Source organism: Musca domestica, unplaced genomic scaffold (genome assembly GCF_030504385.1).
Source record: "Musca domestica strain aabys unplaced genomic scaffold, Musca_domestica.polishedcontigs.V.1.1 29, whole genome shotgun sequence".
In the NCBI taxonomy this organism is placed as follows: domain Eukaryota; kingdom Metazoa; phylum Arthropoda; class Insecta; order Diptera; family Muscidae; genus Musca; species Musca domestica.
In genome coordinates, this window is record NW_026712296.1 from 4,185,034 (window position 1) to 4,206,168 (window position 21,135).

General features: G+C 35.3%; 2 protein-coding genes across 2 annotated transcripts; both read left to right on the forward strand.

The window, feature by feature from the left end:
• The first annotated feature begins 11,670 nt into the window (after positions 1-11,670).
• LOC101896401 (pupal cuticle protein Edg-78E-like) lies at positions 11,671-12,383 on the forward strand. Its single transcript, XM_005184942.4, has 2 exons — positions 11,671-11,826; positions 11,887-12,383. Exons 1-2 carry the CDS (start codon positions 11,815-11,817, stop codon positions 12,241-12,243), a joined length of 369 nt encoding a protein of 122 aa, XP_005184999.1. The 5' UTR covers positions 11,671-11,814; the 3' UTR covers positions 12,244-12,383.
• Positions 12,384-19,825: 7,442 nt separating this feature from the next.
• LOC101896230 (pupal cuticle protein Edg-78E) lies at positions 19,826-20,377 on the forward strand. Its single transcript, XM_011294817.3, has 2 exons — positions 19,826-19,837; positions 19,895-20,377. The coding sequence occupies exons 1-2, from the start codon at positions 19,826-19,828 to the stop codon at positions 20,249-20,251; spliced, it is 369 nt and encodes a 122-aa protein (XP_011293119.2). The 3' UTR covers positions 20,252-20,377.
• The last annotated feature ends 758 nt before the right edge of the window (positions 20,378-21,135 follow it).

A 21,135-nucleotide genomic window follows, 5' to 3' on the forward strand; every position in this document is an offset into this window, starting at 1 on the left:
GTGAAGATGGAATGTATCGGTCCACTCCTTCAGAATCTCTCCCACAAAGGTTCTAAATTTTGAAAAACCAAAACGCTTATGAATGCAAAGTAAGCATCCGATTCCCTTTAAATTTAAAATTGTCTGTGCAGGTCCACGTCTTCGTATTGCCCCCATATAACGGCACCTCGCTATGTTCGGTATTTTGATGATTTTAGCGACATTATTAACCGGAATTGTTTAAAATTTGATATTTGAAGTTCGTTATGGGAACTACAGTCTGTGACAGAAAATTGTCGGTGCGGGTCCAGTTTCGAATTTGAATATGGTAATGGCTTATGACAAACAATGCATATGTATGTCCACGTCGTATAGACCCCAACATAACGGCTATATTCGGTATTTTTAAAATTTTAACAGAATTTTTTAAGGATTTTATTTTTTGAAAATTTCCAAATTCGTTGTAAATGGTGGAGGGTATTAAAAGTTCGGCCCGGCCGAACTTACTGCTTTTTAACTTGTTATTATATTGCGAAACTAGTCACCGATTCTTTTAAAGCTTGGTAACCTGGTTTTATCGAATAACCATTTAAATACACCTTTTTATATTCCCATTAAGATTTACTCAGTAAAAGCACGTTTTGCATAGAAATCTTTGTCCGGGTTGACCCTGAAAATTGACCAATCAAAATAAATATAAGTTGAATTTGTTGTAATTGTTCAATTATGCCCGATAACGATTTTTCATTAAAACACACCATAAGTTACCTTGGTAGATTAAGAATGACTTGTTCGAAAAAAAAGGAAAATAAAATAACAGCATTACAACTTCCCCACTATGGTGGTATGTTTTGTGATATACGGACAATATCACAATCCCCAATCCGTTGTAAGATTTATATTTTTTTAAATCCATCCAGTTGTAACATTTTCTATAGGAAAATGTGGACCTTAATGTGCAATGTTCTGCCACTGGAGCTAGAACCCATTATGAACTAGAAATACCAATTTTTATAAAAAATCCGTGAGAAAATGTTGCAAAAGTCATCAAAATACGGAATATCTGGAGCTACTATTATGTGAAGGCTATACGAAAACGTGGACCTATACATACAATGTTTAGCCATAGCAGCTAGAACCCATTATGACCTACAAATACCAATTTTTAGACAAATACGAGGAGAAATGTGGTAAAAAACACGGAACATCGGGAGATACCATATGGAGGCTATACAAAAACGTGAACCTATACATACAATGTTTAGCCACAGGAGCTAGAACCCATAATGACCTACAAAATACCAATTTTAGACAAATTTTTGAAAAAACGAATATCGGGAATTGCCGTTATATGAGGGCTATCCCAAAACGTGGACCGATATATCTCATTTTCAATACCAACCATCCTAAACACAATACAAATTGTTCTGCCAAATTTTGAAGATCTACGTACTTATAAACTTTATACAAATTGTTCTGCCAAATTTTGAAGCTCTACGTACTTATATACGAATACTTGGGATGTTACAAACGGAATGACAAAAACAAAAATTATATCTTTAGTGAAGTTTTTGAAATTCACGTATAACACAGTGTACATATATATTAATCCTCCAGGCACAGCTCTTTGTAGTAGGAGACTAAAAAAACCCGTGATTTCCGAAACGGGTCATTTTTTTGATAGTTTATCAGGTAGCCTCGAATTATGTTACAATTAGTACATGTTTTTATTACCCAGTTTGAGTAAAGGTAAGAGTATATAAAAGACATTTTTGACTGGCTTAAGTCTTCGGCTGGCTTCTTCGTAGAGGAACTAAGGAGTTTTAGATTGACTTAGTTCGATTTTGGCCCTACACCCCTTTGTCCTTTTCCAAAGAAGCCAGCCGATGACTTAAGTCAGTCAAAAACGGCCTAAGTCGTTGTCAAATTTGGTATCAAAAGATTTGGAGCAATTTAGATTTAGTTGTTTCTTCCTATGAATCTTTCTCAAGTGAGCTTCAATCATCCAGTTTACCTGACTAAAAATTTGTTCCAAATTTGATATAACTCATTAATCTTTGTTCTTTTGCGGAGAAGCCAGCCGATGACTTAAGCCAGTCAAAAAAGCCGTTTAAGTACTCTCACTTTGAGAAAGTTCAACTCCCTAAGCCTATAGATTGTCCATAATAGAATTAAGAAGGTAAAGTTATGTAATAATATCATATCTCTGGTGCTCATATCAATCCAAATGAAAATCAATTGGTAGCTATGCCTTACCTTGATTTCATTGCACCATGCCACAGGTGCCACACACGAACATATACTTAACATTTTGAATAACAAGTTAAATAGTATCAGTCGGTTTGGCCGACAGATGTATACCCCTAGCCTTGAGTTATAATTACTGTTGATCCTTAATGGGGGAGGAATGGGTCAATATTGTCCAATTCGTATCTGACGTGCCATATTTGGATTATATCGTCTACTTCCTATACCTTACATCAGATTTTTTTTGGAAAATGTGGAAATATGCGTGAGGTACATGGTATAGCGGACAGAAATATTCCACTTCATCGAATACAGATAAAAATATTGGTATGCACAAACTTTAAAAGATATCGAACATTTATATCCAATTTTATGCGAAATCATAAATTCCGATAAATTACATGTTCATATCAGATTTCTGATTAAGAGAAATATTTAGATATAGCAAACACGTTTCGCAAGTTATGACAGATATAAGTAATATAAATTGTGACCCTTTGTGGGTGAGGTAACATAAGGAGTGGAGCGATATATTCCTTCTTCACAGCAGATCTTGTGTTAGCAGAAATAATGGCATGCGTGAAATATGAAGAGAACAGGACGCTTATTTCGGATTTTAGTTATTAAAAACTTTGACCTTATGTGGGGGGTAGCAGAAGGAATGGCCCGATCTCTACCATTTTTTAATAGATCTCGTGGTGATAGAAATATTGAGATGTGCCAAGTCTGAATGGACTCGGATGTTAATCTCGTGTTTTATGAGCATCATGGACATTCGAAATTTTGACCGTTTGTGGGGAGGTAACAGAAGGAGTGGAGCGATATATTCCATCTTCACAGCAGATCTTGTGTTCGCAGAAATAATGGGATGCGTGAAATATGAAGAGAAACGGACGCTTATTTCAGATTTTATAATCGTTTCGGAAATATTGAGATGTGCCAAGTCTGAATGGAATAGGGTATTGATTTGGCGTTTTATGAGCTTTATGAATATTCAAAAATTTTAACCTTTGTGGGGGAGGTATCAGAATGAGTGAACCCATATATTCCATCTTCTCACCACGATAAATAAAAATATTGTGATTTGTGTAATTTGAAGACAATCGGACTCTTACATAACATTATATAAGAGTTATAATTACTCAACATTTTTATCCCATGTGAGGAAGGTACTTGATGGAGTGAACCAATATTGTTAGTTTTCGCCCCTGACCTAGCACGGATAAAAATATTAGGAATTTCAAAGTTGGATCGAAATCGGATTATCACTTCTCTTTCTGTGCAGTAAAATATTTTCTTTTAACATATTGCCCTTTTGTGGGAGAGGTAATGAGTGGACCGATATTGCCCATCTCTGAACTCGAACTGAGTTTGATAACAATATTCCGAAGTACCAAATCGGATACGCCCTTCGAGAGTTATCGTGTGCATCAGACGGACGGTCGGATGGACATCGCTAGATGTCCTGAAACGGATTTGGTCCAAAGAGACCTAGGGTCTAAAACCGTCATTTCGATGAAGCACGTTTTGGCCATATCAAATGATTTGTACCCTCTCTAGCCACATAGCTTATAGTATAACAGTAAATGACATATAAAGCGAGGAATATTTCTGCCAAAATTAAGTCTAATGTAAAAATATTCAAAAATGCATGTCCTATCAAGGCAGAAATTAAAACCGTTGTTATTTTTTAATGACTCTGCAGCAATACGGAGTTGATTGTATGAGTATTACCAATTGTATGTCAACCAGATTCAGTAAATCCATGTTGATTGTTTCTAAAATGGTATCACATCTTAAAAATACTCTTTTAGATGTTATGATATCCAGAACCTGTAGCGTAAACCCGGTTAGGTGTTTTTAAGTTTTGCATAATGCATTTGGAAAGGGAACTCATTAAGAACATGTTTTCATAGACTCCCTGAAATTGTGTGACAGCAAGTAACTAGTATTTTTTAAGAGCTTGATATATTGTTTGAAATCGATATATTTTTAATGTCAAAAAGCTAATGATGTGGATGGATACAAATAAAAAACCCAAACAGATTGAAGTTGCATAGTTCATCGAAAAAATTAATTTCGAACAATTCAAATATACTGCATTTTTAAAGAGAAGGGAGGGAAAATATGGTAGCAATTAAAAACATGGGGAAAAAATATCTCTCCCAAAACCACAGAAAACAATCAATTCAGATATTCACGAGATTTGAATTAATACTGATCAAAAATCTGCAGGACACAATATTAGGAGAGAGGTAGACGACGAATGTCCACGAACATGTATTGAAATGAATTAGAACGAACAGAGCAGTAGGAGCTGCTGCAACAAAGACTTATCTCCAATAGTGCGTCTGAGGGAAATGGCATTCGATTACCTTTGCAATTTTAATATCCCCGAATTTCTCGATTGTAATCCTTTTGAGTAGATGTCTTTGTCTCCTTTCTGTCTACAGCAAGTTGGGAATAATAGTTATAGTGGCGCGTTTCTCCCAATTTTATTAGCTTTATATAGCAACGATGCTTCTTAGATGAAATAGTTTATTATCTGAATTTTAATTTTGAACAAGTTTTTAATTAGGGTCTGTATAAATTAGCAATGCTGTTTAACAAAATGACATAGACTATAAATATAAGTAGGATGTACAAAGTTTGAATGGGGTACATCATATTTCACACATTCCATTATTTCTACTAAGACAAGATCTGCTGTGAAGATGGGAAATATCTCTCCACTCCTTCTGATACCTCCCCACAAAGGGTCAACATTTTGAATAACCATGAAGGCCATAAAACACGAAAGTAACATCCGATTCCATTCAGACATAGTACATCTCAATATTTCCATCAACTCAAGATCTGTTATAAAGATGGAAGAGATCGGGCCATTCTTTCTTGGACCTCCCCCACAAAGGATCAGAGTTTTGAATAACCAAATGGATTATAAAAACCGAAAAAGGCATCCGGTTCTCTATATATTTCACACATTCCACTATTTCTACTAACGCTTCACTCGCTTTGGTACCTCCCCCACAAAGGGTCAAAAGTTTGAATATCCATGAAGGCCATAGAACACGAGATTAACATCCGAGTCCATTCAGACTTGGCACATCCCAATATTTCTATCACCACAAGATCTGTTATAAAAATGGTAGAGATCGGGTCATTCTTTCTGCTACCCCCCATAATGGGTTAACATTTTTAATAACTGAAAGAACATTTGCAATTCTTTTTCTTCTTCCGGTGAATTATATTTGAGCAACAAATTTAAAAAAAAAAAATCTTATTTTTGGACATCACAAGGAAAATGGCTTTGTTTTTTTGGCACATTTTTAAGTTTATGGTGATTCAGTTTTTATGGCGGACATATTGTTTCGTTTCGAAAATTCAGCTCAAGTTTTTGCAGGGATTCCGGCTGTTTACTTTTTGACCAAATGAGAATAAAACTAACCCATATTTTCAGAAAGAAGTTGCTGGACAATTCTGACAGGAAAAGTGACCGACAATTTACAAACTTTTTTTAAATATTTGGGTAACCAGACATCCGCTTTATCAAGTTTATGATTCTATTAGTAGATCATCGAAATAATATCTTAAGGCTGGCTTACACATGATGTTAGAGTTATATGTAAAGTGATTTTCCACAATTATCTGAGCATTTTTATAGCATACTTTTAGATGTTCCCCAGAATTGTTAATAAGAGAAAAGTGAACGGGAATAGTCCTATCCATGGTAGAATTAAGAAGGTAAAGTCATGTAATCATATGTTAAAAATTTTTTCAAATTTATACATTTGACAACATCTCATTGTCAAAATCTATATTCATAAATCCATTGTATACATCCAAAATCATAGATGGAAACTGTTTTTTATGCATTGAAATTTGACATAGTATTTGGTATTGCAAATGGGCGTTTTGGTATAGCCCCATATAACGGTATCTACCTATTTTTGGTATTTTTATGTGTTTAAGCGACATTATTCACCGCAATTGTTTCAAATTTGGTATTTGATGTTCGTAACGGATACTACAGCCTAAGACAGAAATTTGGCTGTACAGGTCCACGTCTTCGTATAGCCCCGATATTCGGTATTTTGATGATTTTAGCGACATTATTCACCGGAATTGTTTCAAATTTGGTATTTGATGTTCGTAACGGATACTACAGCCTAAGACAGAAAATTGTCTGTGCAGGTCCACCTTTTCATATAGCCCCCATATAACGGCACCTCCCGATATTTGGTATTTTGGTGATTCTAGCGAATTTATTCACCGGAATTGTTTCAAATTTGGTATTTAGAGTTCGTAATGGATAGTACAGCCTAAGACAGAAAATTGTCTGTGAAGGTCCACGTCTTCGTATAGCCTCAATACAACGGTATTGACATTATTCACCGCAATTGTTTCAAATATTGTATTTGATGATGGTAACGGATTCTACAGCCTAAGACAGAAAATTGGGTGTGCAGGTTCACGTCTTCGTATAACCCCGATATTCGGTATTTTGATGATTTTAGCGACATTATTCACCGGAATTGTTTCAAATTTGGTATTTGATGTTCGTAACGGATTCTACAGCCTAAGACAGAAAATTGCTGTGCAGGTCCACGTCTTCGTATAGCCTCAATACAACGTTACCTCCCGATATTCGGTATGTTGATGATTTTAGCGACATTATTCACCGGAATTTCAAATTTGGGATTTGAAGTTAGTAATGGATACTTCAGCCTAAGACAGAAATTTGTCTGTGCAGGTCCACGTCTTCGTATAGCCCCATATAACAGTACCTCCCCATATTCGGTATTTTGATGATTTTAGCTACATTATTCACCGATTTTTTTTTCAAGTTTCGCAATTTAATATTGTAATGGCTTATGCCAAAGTTGCCTCTGCAGGTCCACGTCGTCGTTTAGACCTTAATATGACGGCTACATTTGGTATTTTTAAGATTTAATTAACGGATTACCTTTTTTTTGAAAATTACCAAATTCGTTCCAAATGGTGGAGGGTATTCAAAGGTTCGGTCCGGCCGAACTTAGAGTTTTTTTACTTGTTAAAATTATACATTTGATAACATATTAACAACATAAATTTATTGTGTATACAAAAATTGAAGAGGGGGACATATTTTTCTATTCAGTTTATTTGTCAAGGTAAAGCACAGAAAATGTAGAGTTGGACGAGCTGATTTAAAATAAGGTTACCTTATTAATTCTGCCAAGGTTATTTTGGACAAGTTATTGATTTTGAAGATTTCCATCAGGTTATGAAAATTAAATGTTATGTCCATGGTGAAATTAAGAAGGTAGTCATTTCAAATAAGCATAGACAGTAGTTTCATTAATATACCTTGTTAAATTTAGCTGAATAGAAAAACGGTTTCCATCTCTGATTTGTGAAAATACAATGGATTTATGAATATATATTTTTACAATTGCTCTGTTCCAGTACCTGAAAAAATCTACAAATATTGCAATTTTCTTCGATATCATAAAGGGAACACCGGATATCGTAGAAAGAAGTTTAACATTCTTGCACTTCTGGAAAAGACCATATGAAATGTTGTCAAATATATAATTTTGAAAAAAAAGACAAATTCTACCATGGTTTTGTTAAAAATCGGTTTTTTAGTTCAAAATTAATGCACGCTTAACACGCTTGATGAAATGTAGAAAAAAAATTACAAATTAACACAAACTATTTAGTTAATGTTATATTTATTAACACTCTTAAATGTTAAACGTCTATTTTGATTAATGAATAACTAATTTATGCTAAAAATTGTGGTTTTATCACTTAGCTCTAAAATATCAAACGTGGGAATGTCTTATTAATTCTAAATTCAAAATATGTATGACATTCGTCGTTCCTAAAGACTATTTCTCATTGTGGACAGAGAATATTGAAGGTATTAGCTATTTAAAGTTTTTTTATATATATGCGCAGGTGTGTACGATAACCGAATAGCCTGTAAAATGATGTTCGATAGTTATGTACAACACAAGAAATAATTTTAAGAAAAAATCCAGCAAGCTATGCAAGTAGAGCTAAAAACAAGTAAAAACCCAGTAAATAAAGTCTTAAAGTCAGGCGGGGCCGACTTTATGATACCCCATACCACTTTGCTAAATTAGTAGAGCTTCACATAACAATTAAAAATTTTTTTAGGGGGAATTCAATCATACACGCTTTGATTATAACTATAATTTAAAGTTCAAAGGACTAAATATGCCGAAGCATTTGTATCTTTTAAATTCGGACTTGTATTGCCCATTTGGTGTAAAATTAATTTGAAATCGGATAAAAATATATATGGGAGCTATATCCAAATAGGAACCGATCTCGATAAAATTTGGCAAAGATATTTCCGAGCTGTATTTGATATATTTCCTTGAATATCGTTGTTACGGAGTGCATATTACGGCTGTGGGTAACAAATATGACAAATCGGATGAACAGTATATATGGCAGCTATAGCAATATCTCAACCGATCTTCACCAAATTTGACATACTAGCTTCTAGACTCAATTTGGTCGTAAGTGCCAAATGTCATCAAATTTGGGCAAATATTAGACGTTTGGTGCACAATAAAAGGTAAATCGGACGAAGTTATATATGGGAGCTATATCCAAATCTGAACCGATCTCGATAAAATTTAGCAAATGTATTTCTGAGCTGTATTTGGTATATTTCTTCAAATATTGTTGTTACAGAGTGCATATTACGGCTTCGGAGGACTAAAATAACAAATCGGATGAACAATATATATGGGAGCTATAGCTATATCTGGTCCAATCTGATCGTACGTGCAAAATTCCATACTATTCGGACTGATATTACACGTTTGGTGCACAATAAAAAGCAAATCGGAGGAAGATATATATGGGAGCTATATCTAAATTTTTACCGATTATCTTCAATTTCAATAGGGTTCGTCCTTGGGCCAAACAAATGATTTGTGCAAAATTTCATCTGGATAGGGCAATAAATGCGAACTCTACTTTGTTTACAAAAATACATGGACAGACGGACGGACATGCATAAATCGACTCAGAATGTGATTTTATGCAGATCATCAAAATGAATACCCTCCACCTTTGGGTAAAGAAAACATTTTTATATAAAAATATCTGACTTCAAACGTGTTCCACTTTAAACTACAAATACCAGTAAGACCGGTTTGATAATGCTGTTAAACTTTTCAAAAAACCATAAAGTGGGTGAGGCCGTTATATGGGGCCATACCAAAACGGGAACCTCTATAGAAAATTGTATACTTCAAGGATTGTCATCTACCTAATCTTCTTAAATACCAAATTTGAAACAATTTCATGGGTAAATTTGACTAGGATTGTCAAAATACCGAATATCGGGGGTTATCGTATGCGTTATAGGGAAACTTGGACCTAAATATTCAATGTTCTGTCAGCGGAGCTCGACCCATTATGAACTACAAATACCAATGTTTATATAAATTCGTGGAAAAATCACCAAAATACTGAATATATAGTGAAAACGTAGACCTATACATACTATGTTCCGCTACAGGAGCTAAAATCCATTACGAACTACAAATACAAATTTGTGGAGAAATCTGTAAAAATATGTGACAAAAATCATCAAAACACCGAATATCGGGAGTTAACGTTAAATGAGGGCTATACCAAAACGTGGACCTGTACAGGGTGAGATAATAAAATGCAACAAAGTAAAAGCCATAATTTTTAAATTTTTTAAATTTTATTGAATGAATTTTATTTATTGCCAACCTTGCTCTCCAAAATACTCCAGAATCAATAGTCCAACGGATTGGTATCCGGAGATTTTGGTGGCCATTGTGTGCTGGAAATGAAGCGAGGAACCTCATTTTGTAACCATTATTGGGTGGCGCGTGCTGCGTGCGATGGTGCTCAGTCCTGTTGTTTGCGTGGTCAAGGCTTCATACACTCTCCTGAATATTTTCGCGATAATATTCGGCATTTATTCTGATGCAACGGTCGATTCATACGAGCGGAGGGCGACCATCGGCTGTTGTGGCAACCCACACTATCACCATGGCCGGCGCTTGAGTCCTGGTGGCCAACCGAATGTGCACATTTTAAGCTGGCCTCTTTGGCAAGTAAACACGATCATTTTGTTTGTTTACAAACTTCTGGACAACGAATGTTTTCTCATCGGAGAAAACCAAATTCGGCAGATCACCACTTTCGGCCAAGCGAAGCAACTCTTTATCTCTTTTGAGTCTATTTTCTTTCTGTTGCGGTGTAAGTTCTTGCACTTTTGGAAATTCAATGGTTTTACCCCGAGCTTATTTTTCAATATTTGCCGAATGGAATATTGCGATATGTTCAGCTCGCGAGCCATTTTTCGGCCACTGCGACGCGGGGTCGATCAAGTTGCTTCTTTACTTTTCGAACCATTTCTTCTTCCGTCCACTTCCTCGACGTCGGACTACGCTACCATTATCACGGTAACGAGCGATGGTACGAGACACAAAAAATGTATTCACATTCAAATGCTGGATAGCCACTTTTGGTTTCCAGCCAAATATAAAGAAAGCACACTATCACGCTAGAATTCCATCACGAATAACTTTTTTTCTGCAAAATTCTCACCTAAATGCTTTTGTACGCTTGTAATATAATAAGTTGTCCCTGGAAAAATTTTAACAGTTGTCGGACGAGTGGCTTAGAAATGACAGCAGTCTGAAGTTGGTTGCAGTTCTTTCATCTCACCCTGTATACCCTCTCTAGCCATATGGCTGAGGTTATAATAATCGAGGGTATACATCAGTCGGCAAACCCGACTAATACTTTTTAAGTTGTTTTTTTTTTTTTTTTTTGAAAATTTCGACCTTTTGTGGGGGAGGTACCACAAGGTGTAGACCGACATTGCTCTTCTCCGAACTCGATCTAAGTTTGATAATAATATTCCGATGTACCAAGTTTGGACCAAACCGGATACTCCCTTCGAGAGTTATCGTGTGCACCAGCCGGACAGACGGACGGACGGACGGACATCACTAGATCGACTCCAAATGTCCTGAAACGGATTTGGTTCAAAGAGACCTAGAATCTGAAACCGTTATTTCGATGAGTCACTTTTGGCCGTCTCAAATGACATATACCCTCTCTAGCCATTGGCTAGAATAGAATAAAAATACGTTTATCCACTGTGAATTTCTTCACATTGATGTGTTATTTATGTCACACGGGTGTTAAAGATTTAATTCGTTTTGGTCATAAAATTCCATACAATTTTATTTGAATATATACCGGCTGGCTACGTAGAATAATTTCAATTATGTTCTTGCTTGCTTTTCGAAATTATACCACCATTGAGACAATTGTTTAACATTTGGTCCAAACAATATAATTTGAATTCTGCCAAATGGAAACCGGATTTAAATATTTAGTACCTATTCTTGTGTTGTTATTTATGCTCAGTCAAGTTGTGGCAATTATTGCAATTTCCAGAATTCTATAAAAATCAAAGAGCATCCAATTCAAAGATGCAGACCATTTTGATACTCGATAAAGGAATTTCAATAGATTTTAGATAGAGAAATTATTTTTTTTTTGGTAGAAATGCATAAATTCGTAAGTAGTTGTCTAAAACGCCACTGGATTGGAAACTCATAAATATGATTAAATTCTTAGCTGACGTTGGCTGTTGTTGTTGTGGTCGCCGCCTGCGGTGTATTTGCCGAAACTCCAGATGCCCATGCTGAAACTGTGCACTATGTGAGCAATATTGAAAAAGATGGCAAATACAGTTACAACTTTGAAATATCGAATGGAATTACTGTCCAAGAGGAGGGTACCGCCGGCCAAGCCGTTAAAGGTGGTTTTGCCTACCAATCACCCGAACAGGAATTAATACAGCTTGCGTATACAGCCGATGCCAGTGGTTTCCATCCCAGCGGCAGTCATCTGCCAACACCACCACCAATTCCAGCTGACATAATAAAATCGATTGAATACCAAAGAACGCATTTCTATCAGCCGGAATACTAGAAGAGAAGAACGCTACGAGAGAGGGAGAGAGCTCGACATTTTCAAATTGAAAATGCTTAAAAGTTAATATATACCTACGTGTATTTAAATATTTATTATGAGTGAATAAATCATCCATAACGGAGAGAATTTTTAATCTCTTGACACATCGGAACACTCACCTAGATTGAATACTGGTTAGAGTTTTAAATGTTCTCACAGTGTGAACTCCTGAACTTTAACATACAACAAACTTTAAAGGAACTTCCAAATCAGTGTCAAGTCGTGAGCTTGCAAAGTGTTGACCTATTCTGAACTAGCAAACTTCCCAGAGAAGAGGTTTAATGATAAGAGATGAAGGAATTAAAAAATTGGTGAATTTGGAGGTAGAAACTCCGCCCTTAAGGTGAGAATACATAAAAAGCTTTTTTGACTGGCTTAAGTCATCGGCTGGCTTCTTCGTAGAACTAAGTCAACCTAAAATTCCTTTGTTCCTCTACGAAGAAGCCAGCCGACGACTTAAGCCAGTAAAAAAAGCGTTTTGTGTATTTTTACCTTTATTTATCTAAGTCGGAGTTGTGTATGCGTAAAAGACACATATTTTAAAAGGTGGCGCAAAAGTAAAATTTCGATGTTGTTTGGCTGTAATTAAAAAATAATTAAAAACTTTGATTCTTATTTTTATTTCGTCTTTTAGTTGTTTTTACATCAAGCCGAGAATGTCATGTCATGGAAATGGCCGCGGCCACAATTTATTGACATTTGAGCCCTTTTCATGGCATTTTCCATCACTTTTGACCAAGACTTCCGGAGATAGGTCATCACATTCTTGACGGATATTGTCTTTAAGAGCTGAAAGAGTATGAGGCTTGTTAACATAAACACGAGACGTCGAAAAGCCCCACAAAAAGAAGTCTGGGTTGGGCAAATCAGGTGATCTTGATATTCAGTGCAAATCGCCAAAACGGGAGATTAGGCGCCCGCGAAATGTATCCTTCCGCACATCGACTGTGGTACGTGCATTGTGTGCCGTTGCCTCGGTAGTCGTTTATCATTGCTTTGTAGCGCTCACCATTCACATTAACTGTTTCGCCCGTGACGTCTTCGAAGAAAAAAGGTCCGATGACTCCTCCATCGAAAACAGCACACCATACAGTGACTTTGAGCGGGTGTAATTGATCTTCGAGGGTAACGCGCGGATTTTCGGTGTCCCAGAAGCGTAAATTTTGCTTATTTACGTACCCACTAAGTTGGTACTCAAGATTATTTTTGATGAAACATTATTTTTTTCTTGGTGGCGATTAAGGATGGACTGACGGTATGTTATATGTGATTGGCGGTCAGAAGCTAACAGCTGATGCACTATCTGGAATTTGTACGGAAACATCTTCAAATCTTGTACCAAAATTCGCTGTAAAGATCGTTGACTGATATATCATTTGCGTGGCGCGTCGTCTGGTACAATTATTAAAAAATTGGGTTACGATTAAATTGCCCGGTAGGGAACGTCAATGGTGCATAACTACTGACTTACTATTGACTGTTTCGCCAGTACTACTGACACAGTGTAGACAAGCAATGCCTTCTTCCTATAGACATTATGCATGTGCTTGCCATTCGAAAGTTACTAGTGACGTTGTCTATAGAAAGTCAGTAGATCATAGGGGGTCATATGGAGACAAAGAAACCAGTGTCAGTCAATCCATGAGGGGTCTTATGGATATTTTTATACCCTCCGCCATACATAGGGTATATTAAGTTCCTCATTCCGTTTGTAACTTATCGAAATATACATTTTAGACCCCACAAAGTATATATATTCTTGATCTGCATAAAATTCTGTGTCGATTTAGCTACGTCCGTCCTTCCGTCTGTCCTGTTGTAATCACGTTAGAGTCAAAACGAATAAAGATTCAATGAAATCTTTCAATGAAATTGTCTGAAAATCCACAAAAGCAGTTCCTTGTGCATACTTTATCCCCTGGAAGAGTATAATCTATATACAACTGATATATGGGGCCTATACAAAGACCTGAACTAGCATAGACAATTTTCTGGCGTAGACCTGCATAGACAATATTCCGGCAAAGGTTTTAATTCCCATTACGTACTTCAAATTCGAATTTTTATGCAATTCCGGTGAATAATGTTGCGAAAATCCTGGAAATACCGAATATCTCGGGCTAGTGTTATATGGGTGCTATACTAAAACGTAGACCTATACAGACAATTCTTTTCCAGGGGGTAAAGTACTCAGTGAGAACTACTTTTATGGATTTTCAGACTATACCATTGAAAAATATGGCTAAAATCATCAAAATATCAAATATGGGGGGGGGCCACATTCGATATCGTGGACCTATATAAACAATTTTTATCAGATTAAAGTAGTCACGAAGAACTCCTTGGATAGAATTTTAGACAATTCCATTGAAAATGTGGCTAAAATCATCAGAATACCGAGTATCGGGAGGTACCGTAATATGGGGACCATTCGATATCTTGGACCGATATAGCCCATCTTCTTGACTTAACCTGCCTGCACACAAAAGACTGATATGTGCAAAATTTTAGGACTTATCTTAATTTGTTTGCGTGATTACAATAGACAGACGGACGGACAGGACTAAACCGTCTTTGAATTTTACGCGGATCAAGAATGTCTAAAATTTTTATTTCGATGAGTTACAAACAGAATTACGAACTTTATGTACCCTCCACGCTATGTATGGTGGAAGGTATAAAAAAAGAAGAAGCAGAGCTTATCAGCTGTCATTGTTTACGTTTCTTCTTATTCGGAGAAAATTAAAACTTGTAGACAAAGTGTTGACAGTGTCCCACAATTTATAAACAAAACTGTTTTCATAGAGGGTTCCTACAGGGGGAGAGAGGTTCCTACAGGGTGATGATCATAACCATTTTGGAATTAAAGTTTTAAATTAAAAATTATTGAAAAATTGATATCATAACGATCTCCGAATGGTATCGTATAAGCAAACTTATAAAAATCTACTTAGTTTTGAAATCCCATACGTTGATGAAAATACCGTCTACATCTATTCTTCTACCATGGTGATGATACTGGATAATTAGCAATTCTCACTTGTACTAGTTTTACAAAAGTGTGGGAACACAACAAATGTATTAAGTCAGAACTTCTTCTGTTGCATGTACAGAAAATGTTACAACGATCGATGTTTCGCTTAGATGATGACATGGTAGAAGAATATAGGTAGACGCGTCGACACAGCTGCTGGGACAATGAACTGTCAAACCAATTTTGGAATTGAAAATGTAGAATGAAAAATTATTTAAATTTGTAAAAATTATTGAAAAACGCGAATTATAATAGCCTCCGTATGACGTAGTATAAGAAAACATATAACAATCCACTTATATTTGAAAAAACATTTAAATTTTTTTGACATATCAATGCTCCCAAGCGTTGATGCATCTACCTGTATTCTTCTGCCATGGATGATGATCTTCTTTTGAGAGAATATGAAAACGATGATTTCTACTTAGAATGTGTCGATTCAGGTTCACGTCATTTCCATACAACCTGAATGTCAGACCGGACATAATACGCTTTGACGAAATTGGTGTTTTGTTTTGGTTATGGCAATATGACATTTTTTTGTTTCAATATCAAGTTCAAGACAATATTATTGTAGAACAATAAATATTTTTTTTGAAGAACTCGTATTGTAAATTCCTATAGTAGTTTCTTCTCCGCAAAGAAGTTAAGTGTGTTATTTAGTTATGAATTATTCATAAAATATGCTAACTAAACATTTATGAATGGACACCCAGCATGTTATTTAATTCGTCGAAATGCATGATTCAACATACATAAGTGTTTATGTTTTATTTGAAATGCATACATGGCATGTTTCGTAGACAGAATGTGATTTCTGAGACTTAAAATATTGAAATAGTTTAGATAGCACGTATGATTATGAAAACTAATATAAAATATAATGTTAAGTGCAGTCTATTCAAAGAGGAACAAGTAAAAAAGCAAATGAATAGAAAAAACTTGAAAATTTAAAAAAAAAAATCTGAAAATCACCACTTGAATTAAAACCTGATATGGGGATCCCACGTCTTCGTATGGCATATGTAATTTCTTGTCATAGGCTGTTGTACCCATTAGGATTTTCCAATACGAAATTTGAAACAATTTCGGTGAATTATGTCGCTAAAATCCGAATATCGGTAGGTAGCGTAATATGGGGGATATAAGAAAACATGGACCGACATGGCCGATTTACGAACTAAACCTGCCTACTGGCAAAATACATACGTGAGCAAAATTTTAGCTTTATATCTCGATTCATTCGAAAGATTACAGCAGCCAGACGGACATCACTAAATTAAATAAGTATTTTACACTGATCCAGAATATATATATATATTTTGTATGGTCTATCATGAGTATTTCGAGGTGTGGAGGGTATAAAAATACACAGAGTTTGTGTATGTATTGTTTCGAATTATGTATAAAATAATATTGAAAATTTATATTGACTTCTGTTATCATTATTCAAATTGTTGACCCTCTTTGAATACCGAAGGTATTGGCCAATATTATCCATTTCGTATCGGACCTAAATAAATGTTATATAAATATTGCGACATGTCAGATTTGAACTATATTGGTTACTTTCTTCACATTGTATGAAGTATGTGATAACTTTTAGAAAAGGTTAAAACGTGCGTGAGGTACCAGATATAGTCGATAAAGTATTCCATTTTCATTCTGCATTTAATACAGATAAAAATATTGGTATGGGCAAAATTACAAGCAGATCGAAAATTTATATCCAATTTTATGCGAAATCATAAATTCCATATTCATCTCAGGTTTCTGCTTCAGAGAAATATTTAGATATAGCAAGTTGTAAGGAATCGCTGACTTGTTTCGCAAGTTATGACAGATAAAATTATTGAATCTCAATATTTCCATCAACACACAATTTATTATACCCAACACCACAAGGTGGTCAGGGTATTATGTCTTTGTGCATTTGTTTGTAACAGGCAAAAGTAAACGAGATAGACCCATAGTTCCTTTTGATGATCTGCATAGAATCACATTCTGAGTCGATTTATGCATGTCCGTCCGTCCGTCTGTCCGTCTGTCCATGTATTTGTTTGTAAACAAACAACGTGTAATATCAGCCCGAATCTTATGGAATTTTGCATATACACCCAAATTAAGCCTGAAAATATGTATGCCAGATTTGATCGAAATCGGTTCAGATATAGCTATAGCTCCCATATATATTGTTCATCCGATTTGTTATTTTTGTCCACCGCCGCCGTAATATGCACTATGCAACAACAATATTTGGGGAAATATATCAAATACAGCTCAGAAATACATTTGCTAAATTTTATCGAGATCGGTTCAGATTTGGATATAGCTCCCTTATATAACTTCGTCCGATTTACCTTTTATTGTGCACCAAACGTCTAATATTGGTCCAAATGGGATGGAATTTGGCACTTACGACCGAATTGAGTCTAGAAGCTAGTATGTCAAATTTGGTGAAGATCGGTTCAGATATAGCTATAGCTTCCATATATATTATTCATCCGATTTGTTATATTTGTTACCCACAACCGTAATATGCACTCCGTAACAAAGATATTCAGGGAAATATATCAAATACAGCTCAGAAATATCTTTGCCAAATTTTATCGAGATCGGTTCAGATTTGGATATAGCTCCCATATATATCTTTATCCGATTTCAAGTTAATTGTGCACCAAATGGGCAATACAATTCCGAATTTAAAAGATACAAATGCTTCGGCATATTTAGTCCTTTGAACTTTAAATTATAATTATAATCATAGCGTGTATGATTGGATTCTCCCATAGAAACTTTTAATTGTTATGTGGAGCTCTACTTAATTAGCAAAGTGGTGTAGGGTATCATAAAGTCGGCCCCGCCCGACTTGAAGACTTTCTTTACTGGTTTATTGTTAGTCTAATACAATAGCAAATGCGTTGTGGGACAAAATCATATCCCAAACTGAACCGATTTCAATATAATTTGACAAAATTTATTTTTGGACCAAATTACGTCACGCCTTCCATATATCATTGAAATTGGTAATTATTTTTGATTAAATATACGAAATATACCGAATGTATATATATGGGGGTATATCCGAACCTTAAACACTTTTAATATAATTTGAAAAATAATTTTTATTCCACAACACATTCTGATATTCACTTATTCCGAATTTCATTGGAATCGTGTTTGCTGCATTAAATATGTGAAATCGGCAGAAAAAAATATATAGGAGCTATATTTAAACCTTTCAACATAATTTGGATCTTCTTTGTACTAAATTCCGTCACTTTTGCCACACATTCTGAATTTCATTGGAATCGGACATACACATCGTGTTCGGTGCAAAAAATACATGAAATCGGTCAAAATATATATATGGAACCTATGTCCAAATCCGAACCGATTTCAAAACGATTTGACAATTTTATGTATTAAATTCCTTCCTTTATTCCAAATTTCATTGCAATTAGACAAACCCATTTTGTTTGAAGCATCAAATATGTGAAATCCGCCGAAAATATATATGGGAGCTATATTTAAATCTTCATCGATCTCAATATAATATGCAAAATTTATTTCTGTACCAAATTCCGCCACACATTTTGAATTTCATTAGACATACATATCGCGTTGAGTGCATCAAATAAACGAAATCGGTCGAAAATGTATATGGAAGCTATATCCAAATCTGAACAGATTTCAATATAATTTGCCAAACAAATTCCATCATACAATCTAAATGTCATTGAAATGTGGCGTACACAGCGTGTTTTATGCATGCATGAAATCGCCGAAAATATATATGTGAGCTATATCCAAATCCGAACCGAATTCAATATAATTTGGCAAATTTATTTTTGTTCCAAATTCCATTACGCATTTCAAATATGGAGACTGTGTTTGTAATCGATGTGTGCATATAAAATTTACATATTTGGAAGGTACTTCCGATTCTGATGCTATATCTGCAGTTCCAAGCGGAATTCCAAAAATGTATATAGCCTATGTTACTTTCAGGCGATGTTGTAGTATACATTTTCCTCTTTTATAGATATAGATTCGATTCTTTTATAGATATATATTACATATATTAAGATCAACTTTGTCCATAGTCAAAGCTAGTTAACTGCCTGATTTATTGTCACAACACAGTAAAGACAGTTGAGATATATTTACGTAGTTGTGAAATGTTCATAATCGCAATTTAAGAAATTAATAACTAAACACAAGTTTGTTTTAAGTTTCACTGGTGATTATTAGTTAATGTCATCCAGAAAAAAAAAAACTACAAATTAAAATGCGTCTAATGAAACCGGATCGTTGTATCACTGGTTCTATTTGGCATGTTATAAATGTAGTATTCTAGTTTTCTGATAGGGATAGATGCATATACATGCTGCTCGAAACTTATGTTCCCCGAATCTATAAAAACCAGCTTAGTTGTTTATGGATATCGTAGACTCTGTATATCTAGCACGCATAAGACACTCCAGATAGAACACAGAAATCAGAATGAAATCAATTGTAAGTTGAGGGTAATACCAAAATGTGGACTCGTAATAAAAATCGAAATTTTTTTAGTTCGGCAGTGCCATTATCATCATCGCCTGCCTGGCTTGCGGTATCATTGCCGATGGTGAGGATGCTCATGCAGAGATCATACGTTTCACAAACGACATCGATCACGATGGTAAATACAAATATCACTACGAAACCTCAAATGGTATTACTGCCGAGGAGGAAGGTGAGGGTGGTCATTATGCTAAAGGCGGTTTTGCCTACTATTCAGACGATCAAGCATTGTATCAGCTGTCATATAAGGCTGATGAGCTAGGTTTCCATCCTACCGGTGAACATTTACCAAAACCTCATCCAATACCAGCTGCCATTTTAAAATCCATTGAATATATCCGCACCCATCCACAAAAAGAGGAGTAATGAGGAGAACATTAAACAGTATTGCTGTACGAGAGGGCTACAGATGGTAGCAGTAGAAAATAATTATTATTAAAAATAATTAAGGTTGAATTTTAAATCATAGTAAGAATAAATTATTTAGAATTTAAGATACACACTTATTTGAAATTTAACCGCCTTTTCCCTATAGAAGATAGTAAGAAGGTTTTCTCAATAGTATTCTACACCTTACCTTCAAAGAGTTATGGAAAAGCATTCGGAATATTTTTTTGTAGGAGAAACATTTTTAAACTTGAACAAAACGCTATGCGGGGTAAGATGAAATAACTGCAACAAACTTCAGACTGCTGTCATTTCTATGCCACTCGTCCGACAGCTGTTAAAATTATTCCAGTGACAGCTCATTATATTGTTTACAAGCGTACAAAAGCATTTTGGTGAGAATTTTTGAGAAAAAAAGTTATTCGTGGTGGGATTCAAGCGTGATAGTGTGATTTCTTTATATTTGGCAGGAAAACCACAAGTGGCTATCGTTAGAGCACTCCAGCATTTTAATATGAATAAATCTTTTGTGCCTCGTACCAACACGACGCCAAGGAAGTTTGACGGAAGAAAACAGCAACATCAGCAGAAATGGTTCGAAAAGTAAAGAAGTGACTTGATCGAAACCCGTGTCGCAGTGGCCGAAAAATGGCTCGTGAGCTGAACATATCGCAATATTCCATTCGGCAAATGTTGAAAAATGAGCTCTGGGTAAAGCCTTTGAAATTCCAAAAAGTGCAAGAACTTACACCGCAACAGAAAGAAATTATACTAAAAAGAGCTAAAGAGTTGCGTCGCTTGACCGAATGTGGTGAAGTGCAGAATTTGGTTTTCTCCGATGAGAAAACAATCGTTGTCCAGCA